This window comes from Hoplias malabaricus, chromosome 3, assembly GCF_029633855.1.
Source record: "Hoplias malabaricus isolate fHopMal1 chromosome 3, fHopMal1.hap1, whole genome shotgun sequence".
In the NCBI taxonomy this organism is placed as follows: domain Eukaryota; kingdom Metazoa; phylum Chordata; class Actinopteri; order Characiformes; family Erythrinidae; genus Hoplias; species Hoplias malabaricus.
This window is the reverse complement of record NC_089802.1, coordinates 55,225,815-55,246,843: the sequence shown is the minus strand read 5'-3', so window position 1 is coordinate 55,246,843 and position 21,029 is coordinate 55,225,815. Positions and strand designations below refer to the sequence as shown.

The 21,029-nt window shown below is 38.4% G+C and overlaps 1 protein-coding gene across 2 annotated transcripts in view; it reads right to left on the bottom strand.

Moving 5' to 3' along the window:
• Nucleotides 1–16,118, bottom strand: part of nos1apa (nitric oxide synthase 1 (neuronal) adaptor protein a) — a 108,646-nt gene extending 92,528 nt beyond the window's left edge. For both annotated transcript variants that reach the window (XM_066664173.1, XM_066664174.1), the window contains exons 1-2: nucleotides 15,642–16,118; nucleotides 14,781–14,852 (exon numbers count right to left, since the gene is read on the bottom strand). In XM_066664173.1, the coding sequence (XP_066520270.1) occupies nucleotides 14,781–14,852; nucleotides 15,642–15,746 (177 nt within the window). In that variant the 5' untranslated portion in view covers nucleotides 15,747–16,118. The remainder of the gene's footprint in view (nucleotides 1–14,780; nucleotides 14,853–15,641) is intronic.
• Nucleotides 16,119–21,029: the final 4,911 nt, after the last annotated feature.

The following is a 21,029-nucleotide window of genomic DNA, read 5'->3' as shown; positions in this document are numbered from 1 at the left end:
ACTAGTGTCTGTGTATTCACTGCCACAGACGGGTTATTGACGGATTTAGTTGAAAATTACACAATGACAAATAATTGCAATTAGAGGGGGAAAAATGTTTTCATAAGATTGCAGGCCCTCATAAATATGCAGTTTGTTTTACAACTAAACTCCACAGATTATAGGTCACAATGAGAGATGCAGATAAATCTAAAATAATTTTCACAACAACAATCACAAAAAAATATGTATGCATATTCCTGCTTGAACTTTTCATATGTCATATATATACTGCCCGTCTGTGGTGATTTCTACATCATGCTGTATACGTGAAACCATTGTTAACAATTACAATAACATCCAAGATAACTAGATTGAAGTTCCTCAGTCCTTCATCCCCTTCCTTCCTTCCTTCCTGGTATGTCTGATGGTCAGACCATCCTGGGCTGACACTGTACATACGCACACTTGCCTTCCCTTACTTTGCTTTGGCTTTTCTCATTGTTCTTCCACTTCCTCTCCTTGTCAAGTTTTCCTGCTCCAGCTCCCCATATTCTAAACCCAAAGAGTACAGCACTAGCAGATGGGCTGGGGGGTTGGGTAACACGAGTGTGTGGGTGAATAGAGGGGTATGTTACTCTTTCATTCCCTCAGTTTGTAGTAAATCTCCAAGCATCTGCCAATTCAATTACTTTATCAAAATAGCAGGATTTTGTCTGTGCTTTATCTTCTTTGGGCTAAAGCCTGGGTTATCATTTAACTCTAATTAAAGAGATCAGGCTTGTAGAGATTAGTCTTGTATCAGTCATTCAATAAAATACTACAACCATTCCAATAAAGTTTAATAAAATTAAAAAATCTAATTAAATCGAATATATAATTTCATTGCCTTGAATGCAAATTAAAATACATTTATCAAGCCTGTGTTTCAGTTCTTTATTTTTTTCTTCCCCTCGCCTTGCGACTTTCCCTCAGGGGGAATCCAATCCATCTGAAGGGTCATTCCATTTCTGTATGAACTCAAGTGTGTTAAATGAACCATCGGATGGGTGAGGGGTACAAGACAACACCGATGTCCACTTCAGAAAAAGAACTTGCACAGAATGCATTGTGACATGATGCAATTTCCATAGCAACCCTGAAAATATTTTACAATGCAGCTTACGAGTGTAAGCAGAAAAATAATTGAATAAATCTTAACAATGCCAAAAAAATGTGTTATATATTATATAAAATTACACATTATTACTCTTGTGATCACTCTCTGAAATAAATGCCTTTTGGTTGATGAGCCCACATCAAACAATGTGCAAATCACCAAAGATACAGTTCAACTGGCAAGTGCTTTTCATTTGAAACGCCCTCTCCTCACTGCCCCATTCTCCCCTTGCACTGTGATTGGCCAGTAATGTGACGAGTGGAAGTGAGTAAGTGAGAACTGTTGAATGCAGGGACTGTGCCCAGTTTAATAACTTAAAGGACTTTTACTGCACTGGATTCTGGGTGGAGTTTGCCAGGCTGGCACGCACATGTAGACTGTAAAAGATAAGTGATGACATCAAGAAACCAAAAGATGACACCATTAAACATATCAAAATTGCCTTTCTGACCAGGGATGTAAAAATCCAAAAATCCTTTGAATCTCTATTATTTTTAATACAATTTGTTATTTATGTTAATATGTCAATGTCGTGATTTGACAGAGCCCTAGTTCCCTACTAAATGGTTTAGTCATGTAAAACCGAACTGAAATAGCAATACATTACAATATATTCATTATCTGTAATAATGAACACACAAACACACCCTACTGAGCAATTTCTATCCACACAGACTTGACGCAGTAAACACACTCATGACGAGAGCAGTGGGCTGTCAGACACTGTTACTAAGGAGCAAACAGGGTTCTGTGTCTTATTCAAGGCCATTTCAGCCATGGATGAATTTTCCTTGCCAGCCCTGGGAACTGAACCGAGAATCCTCCAGTTTAAAGCTTGCATTTCTAACCTTAAAGCCACAGCTGCCCCCAATACAAGGACCATTACAGTCAAAGGAACAAAAGACAGCTGAGCCACTTTTTTGCACACTGAAATTGTACTTTGTTTGAAGGCTAATAAAATTATTATGACACAGGCTTATTATTATTATTATTATAAATTATTCACATGTGAACTGTGATTTCACAGTTCACATTAGGGACGGGCGGTATCCACATTTTTCATACCGTAACACCATTTCAAAATATTATCTCAGTATACGGTATTACTGTGGGAAGGAGGTGGTCTGTCAGGCAACACTGAGCCTTATATCTGTGAGCACAAAGTCAAACACAGCCTAACAGTGCACACAGACACACGTGTTGACAATTAAAAACCTGTTTCTGAGAGAGCAAATTTCAGCAAATGCTGGTGAAAGAACAGAAAATTCTAAACTATGTGAAATAAGACTGTTCTACACTGTTTAGAAGCACAGCTGGCATTAACGGCACTTGTGGTTTAGCACATCACAGCAGATTTTTCAGCAAATTGAGGCTCAAAACACACACCTGTGAGCACAAAGTCGAGTGAAGGATTTTCTGAGAATTGTCTGTGTACAGCTTAATTCCTTTATCTTTTAACCCAAACTTGGCACAAAGCTTACAAGTGTGGTGGGCTACTGGGCTTGTGCTTTTCTCCACCTGTTTTCAGATCGTGACATCAGCAGTCATTGAGCTCCCACAGCGCACCCTCCCTGTGCCTCTCTTAAATGCACATGATCATTTTAGCCGACTTTTAAAGACACAGAACAGAAATTTGTCACACATCATAAATAACGCATTTTTTAAGATACCGTCCACATTTTAAAATACCACAGTATACGATATTATAGTGATACTGCCCAACCCTATTTCACACAGTGTTCATGTATGAAGTCTTATTCTGCATTCTATATACTATTCGGCAACATCTATTGCTTATAGAAAGTTTCAAAACCTAACTGAGAACACAAAACTATGTTTTAATATATATTAAATACTCTCAAGGAAAAAAGGTATGGTAGAGGGAAACGTGTTGACTATATCTGATATTGCTGCATGGATATAGAGCACCACAGTCAGCTCCCTTGTGCCTATGCAGCTTTTTAATCAATGCAGAGCAGTCTCCTTGCAGCGGAGGTAAGTTTACAGAGGGGAAAGGCAGATTTCAGTTGGCAGAGGTTGAGAGTCACATGCTGCCAGCTAGCCTCTCACGCCCCATGTCAATCACTGCCCCCCGGCTACAGTACAATCCCAGTCCACTTAACTATTACAAATTAAAAGCGCTACTCTTCCTCCTGTGCAAATGAGACAACGGGGGAATATGAATCAGGCCTGTCAGGCAGTGACGATGGTGGGTGAGTGATGGGGTGGCAGGCACTATGAGTAATGTGAGGAAATAAAAGCCCTGCCCTTCTTCTGCCCAGGCCTGCATACAGAGCACAGAGTGCACAGCAAGTTGAGAGCTGCTCTAGGCGACTGGTCATCCTAACTGGTTGGTGACGTTTCTGCTGCACAACAGGGTTGAGCGCCTCCACCAACTTGATGAAGAGAGACAGGGCCATTCAAAAGGTCACAATATCATTTTAAACTCTTAAAGTGCATTAAATGACTAAGCTTAAGACATTAATATGCAATACATCATTCCTTACATCGTTGAAGTCCAATTAAAAACACTCCGAAATGCTTTTCAAGAACAGGATAAGACTATTTCTCTGACAGTAACAGTTTTTAAAAAGAAAAAAACACACATAGCACGATTTATACCCATTAGAGCTCAGAAATGTAAGAATATCTTTATTGGGACACATCCAAAAGTTCATATGTAAAATATAGTTGTATTTATAGTAGACACCAAATACTGACAAACGCAGTTTTCTTTTAGTGAAGTACAATGAGCCACGTCCAACTCCCTGTAACCACATTCTCCTAAAACCCTGCCACTATAAATCCATGTTTAATCAAAAAGCAGAACCTGTCATTACGATACTTGATCCAAATCAGCACATTTAATCCTTATTGTGATTAATTATAGCCACGCTGGTCTAATATTTCACAAGCAAACAGACGTTGACTTTAGAACGGACATTCAGACAGTACCAAGAGAATGGGAGAGGGTAGAGAGACAGTTTTGATAGACAGGTATGGCAGCCAATGGAGATACTTGTTAAACAAGTGATTTTTCAGTTTTCAGTTTTTTCATTGGTCATTTTGACATTAGCTGCTATAAACAGACAAGAGATTAATGTCCACATTTAACATGTTTAAAAAAGTAAAACCCGCAAAAAATAAAGATGTTTTTAAAATCAGACAGCTGTGATATTTTCCCCAATCCCCAAATATGCGTGCCAGTTACACATGCCAGTTTTATTATTATTTTTTTAAATGTTAATGTATTTTTTGGATTTGTTTGTTTTTTGATAAGGGACTGGCAATACATTACGTACTAAAAATCAAGTACATTTTGGTTTGGTTAGGCTTTTTTGGATTGTGGACTGATGTCGAAGCTGCAATGTTGAGTGTAGCAGAGGGAACAAGTTAGAGCTGGAGGAAATCATTCACACATTCCTGTCCTGTTTGGGAAAACTTTGGTGGACCAAACGGTGACCATGTGCTGACACTGCTCAACAAGAATATTAAATACTGGTGCTAATATCTCAAATAGGTAGATGTTTGTTTCTAGTGTGAGGAGAACAGACAGGTATCAGCATTTACTTTAAGCTTAGTACAAAATCTGAATGAGTGAAAGAAACCAATCACTTGGGGAAGAGAGCTACATGGGTCTAATTAAAGGAACACTGTAGTATTTTTACATTAAAATAAAAGCTTCAAAATTATTGTGATGCTCCCCCAATGTGTAAAAGGGAGAAAAGCGCACCTCACTACTCTGCAAGGCCACTTCTCTAAAATCTAAGCTAAACAACTTGAGAATCACCGGGCTTAAAACTCTCGCGAGAACTGTGTAACCCCTTTCAGCACCAATATCATGTATAGTGTAGATATTGGACTCACTTTACTCAGTAGAGTGAGCTGAAAGAGAAATGAGAACAAAAGACAGAAGCCTTCATGTTGGACCAGTAAGTAGTAACATGTTGTTGCACTTTCTTGATGTGTTGCTGTGTTCAGTAGTGATTTGTTTTGTTGACAAAAGTGTTATCAGGTGTTTAGGAGTTTCTGGGCAGTGAGACAGGATTTGCAGCTGCTAACTTTAATTTAATTAATGAACTTATTAGCGTTGGAAATTGTTTCCAGTTAGAGTTGCTGTGTGGTTAAATGGGCCACAGTAACAATTTGTGTCGGCGGAAACCAAGCTTTGTTGAGGACAGTGTCATAATCAGGTTTTTTGAGAGTTACTGATGAACGAGGGCCAGTGGCTCACTTTTTAGTGCTGGACATAGTCTGGTAATAGGTGCTTTAAGTTGGTTTCTGTATTGCTGAAATGGCTAGAGCACCACTAAAGTTACATTTTATGATTGTAATAGCACAGCCCAGTCTATATTATGAGTGAAATATGGCTTTAATTACATAGTCAACATAACTTATTTTTTTCGATTACTCATATTCCCCAGGCCCACATTCAAACATTTAGCAAACACAGCCGTCTACATAGGTTGGAAATGCTACCAGCATTATAGCAATATTTCATTTCATTTTTATTTTGGCCCTGTAGTATAATTCACTCAAGAGAAAGGGTGTCTAGGTACTGCGAATGACAAAACATGTAATGAAAGCAACAGTGAAACAGCAAATAACAAAAAGTAACTCCAAAACATACACTTTTCTCAAAACACAAAAAATAAAAATAAAAAAGCAGGGTTCTGTTTTTGGCAAAGTATCAACATATAATTGAAACCCAGTCATGCTTAAATATTGTTAGAAGAGTCTGTCAGGCCTGACAGATATACAAAGAGCTATGGGTGACCTCCAGAGGGCCAGTGGGTACTGTAATGACTGTTCTTGCTGTGTTCCCACACTCAGAGGAGTATCATTACTGGTCTACTCATGTGTGGCACCCTGAACCAGAGGAAAATCATTTCTGCATAAACCATAAGCTGCACGCAATTTCATACAATCTGACCACAACTCGGGTCAGGAGAAAGAGATAGAGAAGGCAAGAGACGCATTACTTCCCTTTTTCAAGCAAAAACTCCGCGCTAACTCCCCTGGGGGCCTTGCTCTTGACAGGGGTGCTTGATCTGAAGTGAATTACTTCATCATTCACTTCAACAACGGCAACAGCCAGCTCTGTTCTGGGGAAGCTAGGCTAGCAGGGAGGCAGTATAAAACTAAGTGACAAGGCTCCTTTCAAAACTTAGGACACTCTTGCAGCACAGGATTTGCTGCAGGCATATTCAAAGCATTAAGCACATTACACATGAATAAAAAATTTTAACATTTTTATCTGTAAAACGCACAGCCCCACCTCCAGCCTGCCATTTAGTTACATGTGGATGTGGGATGTGTAGGCTGGGCTATACTGTATCCAGTGAACATATATCTCCTGGGAACATTTCATGTTTAGAGGACATTTTAACAATCATTAATTTTACTAAAGCAGAGATTTCATGGCAGCAATAACCCCTACAATACATAAACAAATGTGACAGGTCCTATCTCCCAAAAGCTGTTATGTTATAACACCGTAATCATTATAAAGAAGTTGTTTAAAGTGCATGCCCTAAAATAAAGACATACTCATCTAACATGCTGCTGTAAACCTCACCACAAAATCAATAAGCCAGTTTGGTAGAAGGCAGGGAAAATGTCAAGGGAAGAGCATTTTCCTGCTTTAGATTTTACCTGAAGGTCACAAGCTGAAATCCAGTGCATTGTGTCCAAGTTCATAAACAGGGTTGGGAGATGATCTTTTATAGTGACCATTCAATTTGGAAGGTTCATTTTATATCATTTTGTTGCCTCTTTTTGCTTTCATTCAAACTGTCATTTGTGCTTTAGGGAACAAATGACAGTGACATTTCATGGTCGTGAAGCAGCTACAGGCTCCTGGCTTACATGACGGTTGCACTGTGCTTTTGCTGTGTCAGAAACACAAAAGCTACCATAAACACATGGAGTCAGTTTGCAGAAGCAGTTGGCACACATTCCAAGAAAATGCTGATGGAAGAGATCCCACATGGTCTGAGGGAGAGACGTTACTGGCAATTTTAACACTGATAAAAGGTTTCAAATATTAGTGCTAGGTGGTTAGCCTGTCACCATTTCAAGAAGCTCAAGCAGAAGCACACATACCGTATCTGCAATTACAGTATTCTTATCATGTAACCAACTGGATGTTTATCCCAAAGAAAAAATGAGGCTACATTAACTGGATATGGTGTAGAACAGTTTGTGAAAACGTGAACAAAAATCACCGCACTATGTTTTTCCGTGACAACTAATCAAATCCCATAAAAAAATAAATATGAGGACTTGCATTGTGTATTGTAAAATGTACTGTGATATTTCTGCCTTGCTGCCCACACTACAATGCAGCTATTTGAAGAACTGCTGTGGGACAAAATGTGCTGCCAATATAGATTATTTGCACAATAAATCCTTGCAGAAATGTAAGTACATATTACAAGAACAATAACCGACCCAAAAGAACAACAGCAATTACAGTAAAATATTGGTGATATTTTTACAGCATTGTTAAAATGGCAATGCTAGGATCCTAATGGCTCATGCCATACAGTAAATAGATTCTGATCCAGGATGAGAATGAAAGAAAGAGAAGACACTGCTGTAGCTCTAAATCAAAGTTAAACAATCCTCAGCACATAGCTATTTCTCTGAATCACAATCCCTTCACCGGTAGAGCTGTCTTCTGCCTCTAGAGCCTGACGCATGTTGCTGTCCAAAATAAAAAATAAATAAATATATAATATTATTACACTGTGTTTCCAGCAGGTCAGTGAGTTATAGAACAATACAATTCAATCTCAGTGCCCAAAAAAACATTTATCATTTCAGTAAAAAACAAAAACACAACTTATTTGTCCTCTTAAAATCCTGAAACATTACTAATATTAACTTCTTGTGAAATTGCCTACTGCTAATTAGTCACTACCTTATTATCCTTTAATCGTAGTTTCACAGGCCACCATAACAAGCCTGAAGATCAAAACCAAAACACTGATTTAAAAAGCCCATTCAGGTCCTGTGTGTTGAAGCCTCTGATCCTAATTTATGTAATTTATGTATTTATTCATTCATAAATTAAAGAGAGAAGAGACATGTTTGCATATGTGGGGGCCACAGCAGTGCCACAAATTAAAAATAAATAAATTGAAAATCTATTCCAAATATTTCTAGTATGACTTTAATTCAAAGCTATGCTGGGACAGGAAAATGTTAGTGTCAGCCTGAGCCTAATCACAACTACGTTAGTTTGGCTTCAAGCAAAAGGCTGAAGAAGCATTACCATGCAATGAAAAATGAATGCATTGCATAAAAATGACCCAGGTAGGATGAATCATGAGAAGACAGGAAATTACCATTGAGGACCATGGCCTTCAAATCTGCCTCTGAGCAAGCAAATGCATTAATACAAAGTAGGATGACAATCTGGCCCATGTTCATTTAGAGTCCAGAATGGATCAACACATCTGCATCAGATATCTTGTGAAAGACTGATAAGCCGTACTAGACGTGGTATCATGTGGTGGTGTCTCATGTTTATGCTCACACTGATGGAATGTTACTAATATATTGGTGAGACTTTAGAGAAGCTCATCCGATATGCAGTGTTACTGCAGAGCTAGCAGTGGTTGGCTCATTGAGGCTATTGCACATTCTGGAAATGAACAAATGTGCACATTTAAGATCCAGTATTCAGATATAGGCAGGTTTTATTTTTTATAAACTTGACTAGAGGGGGGTATTCCTTTTTTAATATATCAAGTAATTTCTGAGCTCCAAAAAGAATTCACCATGCAGAAATAAGCTTGGGCGATAAAACAATGAGAATATGTATCACGATAAACACGTCCTCAATATTGTTAAGAACAATGATCTATAGTCTGTTTGGTAGTTTCACTTAAACGAATTAAATGAAAACCGTCAGGAAAGCACATAATAAACACACAATGCTTGGCTTTATAAACAACACCAAACATGCTGTGAGTGACATGGAAACAGCCAATAATATAAAGTTTTACCACTTGGGTGCATCTTGGACATGACAACAACAGAAACAGCACGAGTGTGAAGATGACTGCAGAGGCTGAAGAATTTGTGAATGTAAGAGGACAAGTCAGCTTACTTTAGTCTGACTGAGACTAGAGCATGGATGTATATCAACTGTGGAGGATAACCATCTCAAACAAGTACAACAAATGTTTATGACCTCTATCACAGTTTCCCCTCTTAAGAGTACACAAAAACAGTCCCAACCTACATCCGCTATATATCTCAGGAAACAACCCAGGCAAGTCCAGAACGGAGAGGCTCTGAGCATCAATAACTTAAGACAGAATATTAAACGGTACAAGGACATAATCCACAGAGTTATGTACTACACTGCTAAGGTTTTGCTTCATAAACAAGATTTAAATAAAGGTTGGTACAATACAGTGATTAAATTCATAATTTCTCCTGTTTTATTTCTAAAACTAATTATTACGTTAAATAATTAAAGCTGTATTAAGACAGCAGGTAGTGTCGCTGTCACACAGCTCCAGACAATGAATGAATGAATGATATTTTTTCAGTTATATTAACCAGCCGCACTGTGTTTGTATATAGGCTCAAAATATTTACATTAGACTGAGTGCTATGTTTCACTACACATTCAGCAGCCACTAAAACAGAATCAAACTGAGACCCATATATATTTTCAAACGAAAATTCATGTTTGAAGGAAAAAAAAATTAAAAGGCTACAGACCAAACATGATGTTTTACAGTTTGATTGATCTAGTGTAGAAAGACATTTCTAAACAGATCTAGGTCTTAGTTTCTACAGTTAACCAGAGAACTGGCTGTGTGAGTAGACACACAGAAAAAAAGTTACAGTAAATATGTTTGAGACAGAACCAAAAAAGCGAATAAGAACCAAGCAAAAGATAGAGAGAGAGAGAGAGAGAGAGAGAGAGAGAGATTCAAATCCAAAAGAGGCTCTCGACAGAGTAAAGCAGAGAGACATGAAACATATGGGACTACAGCCAACAGATGATGTTTCGGTCCACAGTAATCCAGTACACCACACATTCACCAACACAAAACACACCAAGCCCAGGATCAGCTAATTCCCCCATTACACATCACAACAGCACATAATGCCCCACTCACACCAAAGACATTTAACCCTTGTATCTGCATTTACAGTCCTTCTATCATTAGTTATTTATTACAGCAGTGGTTAAGGTCACACAATCAAATTATACATTAACCTCAGTTAAGACAGACTCTGAGCTTTCAATAAGTCTGTGTGGGGAGGGAGGGCTAATCCAACACCCGAGTCATTAGTAGACTCTCCTGACCTTTCTGCTCATATCAGATGATTGAAGCAGAGTGGATGGCAGTGGTATTACCACTGCACTGAAATTGACTGTTAGCAAAAACAACAATCTGACACAATCAATGGACAGTGATTTGAGACTGTCTTTATCGAACACAGTTCTATACGCCTCCATTAGACGTGATTCAGTCAATACACAGAACTCAACAAGTAGCTGCACCACAGGCTGCAGTCAAAGGAACATGAATCTTTTTGTAGCTTTACTCATTATCCATTTTGATTTTACAGTATAGAAAAAGAACTCAGACTTCAGACTTGTTACCCAAGACTGTATATTGCTTCTGCCACATCACCTCACCCGAGTTCCACCTGCAAATACAACACATCTGTTTCCATTACTGGACCGGTTAAGGTTCACTTCCTGAGTACTTATGATAAGATCATTTTTACTTGAAGCAAGTCCTTACTGTCTCAAGACTGAATGTTTATGAAAATATCTGCTATGAAATAAAATATGTGAAGTAAGCAAAGCCCTACGTGCTCATAAAACATCTCTATGTGATAATCTCCATTAACAGAATGAAATAAATGCTTTCTCTGTTCAATCCCCTTGTTTAGATGCCCCTCCCAGGGACTTAAATGTCAAAAAAAAGAGAATGATAAGAGACAGACAGGGCTTTAATTCTAGCCAGTGAGAAAAGAACATAGTGGCATAACACTCACATCTGCTACCTAAAATGTGCACTTCTGACAAGGTGAGTTTAGCAAAGCTCTACTGCTGCTTAAAATGAATCCTCCATAGTTAATTCCAGATGAAGAAATTACAAGGGGACTGAAACCCACCTGGAAGGCTGCCTCAGGTTAAAGCTAGACAGCTTTGGAGCCATACTTGTTTTGTAGCTCTCAGAAACAGATCAAAGGGAAAGGAAAGAGGCTCTGCTGTGGTGGCAGGGGTTGATAACACAGAAAAGAACTGTATAATTCCATTATATCATGATGACAAGAGATGCTTTAAGCTTTTTCTTCTCTAAGCAGGAAATTACTGAATGGTCACAATCAAACAGGCAGCAGTGATGTGGCCGAGAAAGAAGGAAATTCTGTATGATTTTTTTTTTTATATTTTGCTATATGTTTTTAATCATTTGCAATTTTTTTTTTCATACAATTCATGTGCATCTTACTCATTTGTTAAGAAATAAACATTGCTGTATAAATCGGTTCCTTGTTTGTTTATGTCAAATAATAATAAAAACAGACTCAAAAAAACAAATTTAAATATTTCATTATAACGCCATGACATTCAAAATTCCAGAGTGTATTAATTTCTATGCTAGGAAGGTCTTCTCAAAAGCAGTGAAAGATGCCTTGTTAAGACTTTTCAATCTTTTCATACATGTGTATATTGGCATGGAAATGTATATTTGTATAAGGTGTAACTTTCTGTAATTCAGAAAGGAAATTACCCTTTAATTCCATTGTGAGAATTTTTTTTTTTATCAAAAACAAAAAAAAGTTTCAAATTGTACACAGTAAACAGCAAATGTAGGCATTGAAAATGACCAGCGACTGTTCCCTTCAAGGCTTTTCAATTCCCAAAAGACTCTCCACCCACTGTTTCCTGTGCACAGACATTTGGCAGGACTTTTAAGTTTTTATACAAATATTTAACAATGTGTGATTGTTATCCATTTATTTTCCTTCCACTTGCCTGCTGACATTTTCATTGGGAAAAAAAAGGTTTGATCTAATATCTAACATTAATTTAGTCAATTAATTTACCACAAAGACAGACGCAAGGCACCCCCCCCCACCCCCCCCCCGGGCTGTCTAATCTCTTCATCCCATGTTGTTTCTTAAACTTGAAGGCAATTAACAAGGCAAAGTTAGATTAGACCAATATTAATCCTTTAAGCTGTTAAAAAGGTCCACCTTAATTCATGCTTCTACAGAAATGATGAAATGAATAAGGCAATGTATTTCTTGCTTTTTGTTTCTATTTATGCTGACACACAGCATGCTCAAACAGCATCTTTTTAATTTCAATTTCCTGCTCATAGAAACTGTGACATATTATGCCATGGTTATGAGACAGATGGAGCCTAACTGTAAAGGCAATTTTTGAGGACAAATCAGATCATTTATTCTACTACCATAAGGATACGTCTAAACAATTGCCAAAAAAACAAGTACCCTGTAGAAAACAACTTGAATGTGGGCTTTTGAGCACTGTGGTAATTGTCCATGGACCACTTTTTAAAAGCTGCACAGACATCAAAAGCCATAGGCATTTAATAAGAGAGTCTGGGTAAAATATGCTTCATATTCCACAATATCATGTTCCTGAACCCTGATAAAAGCCTGTGTGGTGAAATACGTTGGCATATTCCAGTTAAGTGGGGTCAATTTTCTTTTGTCTGTGTTATATCTCACACCTATTATATAGAGGATATGGCCACATAGCTGATACACCTGCGCCAATACTATATATTCACTTTATTATTAGTGTGTTTTTGAAGACCAGCAAGAAATAGACAACACTGCAGCTGAATTTGTCCATAAATGTTCCATTCAAAACAAACAGCAGTTGCGTTGCATTGCACCTAAACCCCCCCCCCCAACCACAGGCATTGAAATATACTAAGCCCCCCCCCACCCCTCCTCCCCCCAAGATTGTGGGGAAACAGTTCTCTCTGGTTTGTTTTTTCAAAAGCTCCATGTATTTTAACGTGAAACAATATGTTTGAGGGACAAAAAAGACGGTTGTTTGTTTTGGGCATTTTAACTTGTCTAAAATTTTATTCACTCATTGAATTTGTAACAAGTTTTTCTTTTTTTGTAGTACTTTCGGTCTGTGTTTTCTGTATCTGTGAGAAAGAGCCACCTTAAGCAATCTGGAAATGCAAATATAAGGCAGTCAGTGAACAGAGCAATATCCTCACCTCGGCTTGTACTTTTCAACGTTTGGTGTTTCTCTATGCTGTGAGCAGAGAGCCGGCCGAGCATACCGGACAAAGACACATTGTTTTTCTTCCAGCCATTTACAGACTCTGGAGCTTCCTAAAAACGCAGGCTGGTTTGAGACCACAAACAGACCTGAGAGCTAGCAAATGATGAGGAAACATCCTCAGAATTGTATAGAAAGAGTTTTCTGATTAAAATCATGAACATCACTTAAGTACATTATGCCTTAGAACTGCATCCTAAATTTGTTCTTTAAAAGTCCTCTCTGTGTGAGAAGCAGAAAGTGCACTTCTGTGATTTGAATGCATGTGGCTATACAAATGGCTGCCCCTTTCCTAGCAGCTGCCATATCATGGCAGGAGGTCTGGCACACTGAAAAGGTTAATAGGATCATTTGCACCTTGTGTGTGCTGGTGTGATGGAAACCACAATGCATTTAAAAACAAAGCCTTTACAACAATCTTGGTCCTGGCAAATCTCCATCTTGCTACCTGACTGCACATTCATTCACTCAAAGCCATAACAACTGTCTGGTGAAAGGGGAACAATTGAAAATGAGTGCACAGAGAATGATTATTAACATTACTCATAACCAAACCCTGACTGACACTAATCTTTCCATGGCTGTCAAATACAGAGTATTCAAGGACGTCAGCTGAGCTCAAATGAAGCAGCAGGCCTCTTTCACACATCCCTATTCATAAGTGTTTTTATGCACGTGGACTGTGAAATAATTCAAGACACAAAGAAAACATGCAACTGTAAAAACTGGTCAACTGAATTAGGTCAGATACATACAAATAAATCAGAAAAGGGAGCAAGAATTGTAAGGAAAAAATACAAGGAAAGCAAAGAAATCTGTACAAAATAAGAAAAATAATAATATAAAATGTAAAAAAAATAAAAATTTAGTGCAGTGCCTAGAAATCTGCATAGACTGCAATGATATTTTAAGGATAAACACCACCCCTAGTGAACAAATCTCATGATTATATAGCTATTCAAATAAATGTGAAAAAATCTAGCAATAAATAGAGAATTATAAATTGGTACTGAATAGTGTCTACCCCCCCCCAACATGTCATTTTCTCATTTATCACAAAGTAGTGTAAACATTAAGTGTTTTGTTTGGTTTTAACACCCAAACTAAAAGAAGTGTCAATGATGTAGTACACTCAGACTTGACTTAATACAATGTTTAATTTAACTAATTGCAACCTACATATCGTTGTGATTTACGAGTTAGTTGTTTTTAAAATCTATATAGCTTGCCAGCTCTGTATCCTGGCATGTGAAAATTATCATCATCATCCATGGAGAGGGTCGCCCAACAGGAAATGTGTTTACTGTCATGCGCGACTCTTACCCGGATCCGTCTCATAGCAGCGACTATCTCCACTCGACTGTTGGGTCTCGCCACATCCAGACTCCCGATATACTGAGGAGAAAAACAACAAAACACACATTATACATTCCTGCAACACGACTTAGACACACACACACACACACCTCGGTTCATTTCACAATGAACAATATAGATACTTAAACACGGTGTATGGGTAAACAAGATAAATATCCACCTCCCGGATCCTGTACTAAACAGGTATCACTAGTCAAGATAAAGAGGTGGGGAACGCTTTAAAAACTCAATTTAACTCGGAATAATGACAAAAACAGCATTAACATTAAATTTATTAGGCAACATGCATTTATTTTTCGCGTATTCGAGTATTAAATAGCAGCAACGAAAGGAATGTGTTGGTTCCAGGTCATTTTATCACATTAAGATCACTTGTACTTAACTTTTTCCCCAGTGAGGAAATGTTTGTTTATTTATTTTCATAACACACGTTTGTTCTGGGGAATAGAGAGTGCTCGAATCACGGGTTTCTAGGATTTTAGTAACTTAGTTACATTAAGCCAAGTTAAGTTAAGTTTTATTTTCACACCTGGTTAAGATAGGGGAACAAATCTAAACGCAAAAATTAACGTAGCTCAATTACAACTAGATTCCCAGTAGTAGAGAAAGTAGGTGATTTGTAAAGCTTTCCCCCACGTTAAGTTGTGAAGACTCTCTGTAAGTCATATTGACATATTCACCCAAACTCTGAACCACTACTGAACTGTAAACCTAGATAGGTCACCAGAAGAGTGTAACTCTAAAGTTCAGTGCAGTCCAAGTCAGCTCAAACGGACCTGAGGCTGAGAACCGTGAGGAAATGCTCACCTTTGCCTCGAAGTTAATGCCATGCTGGAAGGCTTCCTCGTTGTGTAAAGGAATCCGCAAATCATGCCCATCATCCACTAAATTGTACTTCGTTTTCGCCGGCATTTCTGCTGCTCAGTTCGGTATGTAATCAAAGAAAAAAGGCGGAAAGAAAGACAGGGATTCGGCTCAGTTCTTCAGGTCCATGTCGTTTCTCCACAGCTCAACTTTGTAACGGGAGAAAATAGCTCTCTCTCTCGCTCTCTTCAAAAAGTCCAGCTCAATTCAAGGCTCCTCGGTCATTTCCCGTTTAAATAAAAAAAGAAAACAAACCCCGTCGCTTTCCATTCACAAGCAGGACTTTTCCGCTGCCGAGTTCCTCTTTAACCTGGCAGGTTTAAACTCGAGCGGACAGAATATCCTGCTTCCTGGCCTCGTCCATGCCCAGCAACTTCACACCAGCGCCATAACCGACACACACACATCCCTTCATCCACAACGGCTATTTCTTTTTACACCCGTATCCAGGGCCGCCCCGCCCCCTCTTTCTGCGATTGGTCAATATTTTAACAGGGACAGTGCGTGATTGTGATTTATTGGCCAATCATCGCGCAGGAGTGCCGGTCGTACTTTGTCAATCCTCAGGCGGGAAGGCGGGGCTTGTGTGAAAACCGGTGGGGAAAAATAAAAGGAATGGAAAGCCGTCAGGGGCCGTGTGGGAAATTCCACCTGCTTTCACTGGAGCCCAGCTTTCTGTGGAGGAGGAGACAAACACGCCGCTTTTGTTGAACTCCTGATAGGTGTAGGCGAGCTGCGAATGGCACCTAGTGGCAAGATACAAAAGCTCACTCGTTGCAGTGAGTTCCTTGAGTCAGAACTCATTCAAGAAAATACACACCCCAGGCGTTTGCTCGCTCGGACACAGTAGTGCACTCATAAATAAAAATGACAATATTCTGACGCAAATTTAATTTTATAATGTAGTAGACATTTTCATTACTAAGTTCTGACAGAGTGCTCTTTGAATACATCTTTAAAGTATACAAACTCACCACCATCAGATAAATGTACTCAGGGATATGGAATGCAGCAAAAGCCATATTACAAAATGTAACCAACCTCCTTTTACAAAGGTTTGGAGTTTATATATAATATAAAAATGATCAATTCGGGTTGACTAACCTACACAGATAGAAAATAACTGCAATCTTTATGTAAGTCCTGTTTATACATTTATCCATCCATCCATCCATCCATTATCTGTAACCACTTATCCAATTTAGGGTCGCGGGGGGGTCCAGAGCCTACCTGGAATCATCGGGCGCAAGGCGGGAATACACCCTGGAGGGGACGCCAGTCCTTCACAGGGCAACACAGACACACACATTCACACCTACGGACATTTTCGAGTCGCCAATCCACCTGCAACATGTGTTTTTGGACTGTGGGAGGAAACCGGAGCACCCGGAGGAAACCCACGCGGACACGGGGAGAACACACCAACTCCTCACAGACAGTCACCCGGAGCTGGAATCGAACCCACAACCTCCAGGCCCCTGGAGCTGTGTGACTGCGACACTACCTGCTGCGCCACCGTGCCGCCCTGTTTATACATTTATGCACAATAAAAATAATACAACTATTAAAATTATAATAAAAATAAAATGAAATAAAACCAAATTTCTTCAAAACCAGCAGCTCACCTTTCCAAAATCAAAATGTAATTATGTATGAAACTTAGTTTTCTCCAAAGCATCATTTGTAAATTGACCATTGTCCTGTTGAAAGGCCTATACTCAAGTTTAAGGCTCCTCGGTTCTGATCATGAAGGACCAATGTCCAACACAGGAAAATGAACAAAAATATATTTGAGCAGGGAAATCAACAAACCGTGCTGGACACTGGCCCTCCAGGACCTAATTAAACAGACCTGGCCTATACTGACTAAAAGGCCTGAAGGGATTTAAACCCAAAGATCACCACTTGCCAGATAATTTGTAGAAAACTGCTAAGCTCTCATAGAAGGTTCAACAGTCCACAGAATGCAACGAACGGTGTTAATGAACACATTAATATTACTGCATCCACTATTTAAATGTTAACAAACTTAAAACTCTTTCAAGGTACATCATTCACAAGTGGTATACAAAGCATTGTATGCACCACATCTGGACCTGCCCCTGAAATTAAGCCTTAAATATAGCAGCAGCCACTATTAAAAAAAAAAAGGAGGTCTAAGCTAACTTTTAGGCCTGTCTGTGTGTTGCTTTCACATCCACACTTAAGCACCCCAATGGCATTTTAAAGATTTTGGTAGGCTAAACAACAGGAACAAAGGTGTCCAACTCAGATCCTCGAGGGCCACAGTTCCACAGAAGAGTTTTCCCTATTCTGACATTAAGTTCAGCTTTTGAAGGGCTTGGGAATGTGTTGATGTGCTGGAATCAAGTCAAATCAAGGGTTCTCTAACTCAGCAGTCAGGGACTTCTTCCAGAATCAAAACAATTCTATAAGTCTTTATATATCTATTTTGTGAATATAATCAAGTGGCTGAAATGTAGAAAATGTGTATACTGTCATGTTTTATTAATGGGAGCATTAACTCTTCTACAATTGTGTGTGGTTTCTTTCTTCTAGTAATTCCAACCTACTACGTAAGTGCACCCTCAGTTTTTCTCTTATGCTGTATTACGAGTCACCATTTTTTCCCCCTGAAGACTGCATTCCACGTTCTAGAATGTGAGAAATTTTTTCTTTGTCATGATTGGGGTGTGGTGTGAGGGACAAAGGAGATGGAGGTATTCGCAGAGTTGCAGCATATTACTAAAACATAGAAACACACAGACTAGGAAAGAAACTAGAGAAATGAAAATATTTAAGCAAAGACTAAAGGTAGACAACACACTGACCAAAAGGAAATACTAAGAGCAGAGATAAACCAAGACCATAACATGGACAGACAGACTATAACATAGAGCAGACAGAATAAACTAAAACTAAACCTCATAGAGAAATAGATTCAGATACGAACAGCGCAAAACAAGAGAAAGGCCACAGACTTAAACACAGCAAGCAACATACCTAAACTCAAAATGGTGACTGAAAAAAGCTCTAAATACTAAAGACACAGATTGGGAACAAACTAGATATGGAGTGACAGGGGACTAAAGGGTTAAACAGCTTAAGTGAACTTTACCAAAGGACCAAGGAGACTTGTACCAAAAATTATACAAGCTGCACTTAAGAACTAAGTATTTGCTGTGTCGAAACACGTCTCGAGTTTTCAAAGAAGTGAATCGACACAATGGTTCAGAGTGTTGTTCAAAATAACATCGATCATGTGATTACTGGAAACGAAGATTCGTTACGTCACTGCAGCACAATCACGTTTCGAATCTGAGGTGCACCAGTTCTATGGAAGGCGTTTGGGCTCAAAATATGTTGACATATGCACGTTAACATGTAATTGATATTTTGCACTTTAAAATGTAAAATATTTAGTCATGATAAAGTGATCTAAAAGAAAAAATATAGTAACACAAAAGTCAGCTGCAACAATATCTCGTTACATAAACCCAAAATGTTGGAATCTATGACACATCTGTTATCTTATTCCAACTTTCCATTCTACTTCAAATTCAGCAGCAGCTGCATTCCAGCATTCCAAAATTTTCAGTTCAAGTCTTTATTAGTTCAGGGTGGGATGAAAATCTGGCACCTTCAAACTTCCAATTAACATTTAGCTAGGTCCTCGACCCTGAAATGGACAAATGGATAAGATAATGATGATAATGATGATGATTATGATGATGATTTAGCTAAGTTAACCAGTGGCTATTTGCAAACATTCCAAACATCTCAAGCAGTGAGAGGTCTATTCATACAGATCTGGTCAGTACATACAATCATCTCATTTCTACATTTCAAAATACCAGACAAATAGTCCAGTATTCTGAAATATGTAAACCACAATATTCTCATTCATGATATAAAAACAGATCTATCATTCTACATCCTTCTCCAAGAGCACATTTATTTAATCACCTAAATTTAAGGCTGCAGACCCACAATGACCCTGAACTGGATAAGCGGTTACAGATAATGAATGAATGAATGAATGAATGAATGAATGTTTACATGCTGGACCTTTTAGGCCAGCAAGTGGGTCCATGGAGTTTTAGGGTTTTATGGATATTCAGAAAATATTCCCTACACTGCAGTTCAGTGATGACTAAAGATCCAATAAGATTTTAGTACATACATAATTTTTTGACAGTATTATGTTTCCTTTACTACATTATGTACTGCTAAACCTATTACTCATAATCTTAATTTATTTTTTTCCCTTGCTGCCAGATGACATGCTGTTGCAGTTAGTGGTTCCCACATCACTGATGCTGTCTACTGGCTTTGGAATACACCACATTCAGAGGTAATCAGTGCAATGTCAGCTGTGAAACATTTGCACATGCTGGTGTAGATGGGAAAACTACCACAACACACTTTTACATTACACTTGAGGAATTGATGTGAAATTATTGCATCGAAACTGTAAGTCTGCTGAAAACTTAGAGTAGAATATCTCTGACCCTTTCTGTATACGCTCCACTGAGCAGCTCGGACCACACTGTGGTCACTTTCAGGAATATTAATTTAACAGTGACTGGTATTCATGCCAGTTTCAGTGTAATATAAATGTTCTGTTTGCAAGTTTTAAAAATCTTCTGTGAGAAACCCTAAGGTGAGCTAAATGAACACATGGAACTAACTCTATCTATTAGCCAGACTGGCAGCATAAACAACATCAGTGCCAGAGTATTGTTGCTGTATTAAACATTCAAAACAAGTGTCTCCAAAATAGTGACATTACAGCATTATTTTATTATTATTTTGTTTTTCTAAAGAACCGTGCTATAAAAAAATTCTAACCCTAGCCCAGCTCCCTCTTTAAACTTGAAGCAAGAGGCAACTGGCTATTTAGAACGGTGACTCACGCATAACTATACTTTGACATTTGGTACAGGTGTAGCAGCAGTATTCAAATACACAAGTGACTCATTAACTCATTGAATTTATATCACAAATAGCAACACAAATCTAACATGATAAACACACTGGTACACATCCAGACAGAAACAAGCTGGACAGGCAACACAGCTGAGCTCCATACATCATTCCTGGGAAGCAATGAGAAAAGCAATATTTTGAAAGATTTTGACCTAATATCAGATTAAGGGCATAATGCCATGTACATCATCTGCCACCACATTTAACAGCGCATGAAAGAGTGCATATGGATATATGTGTAATCCTCCTCTAAAACGGCCTCTTCACTAGTTAATTCCTAAGCACTGCTTTGAAATAATATGCAAAGGAATAAACCAACATGCAGGAAGTTGCTGCTTAAGG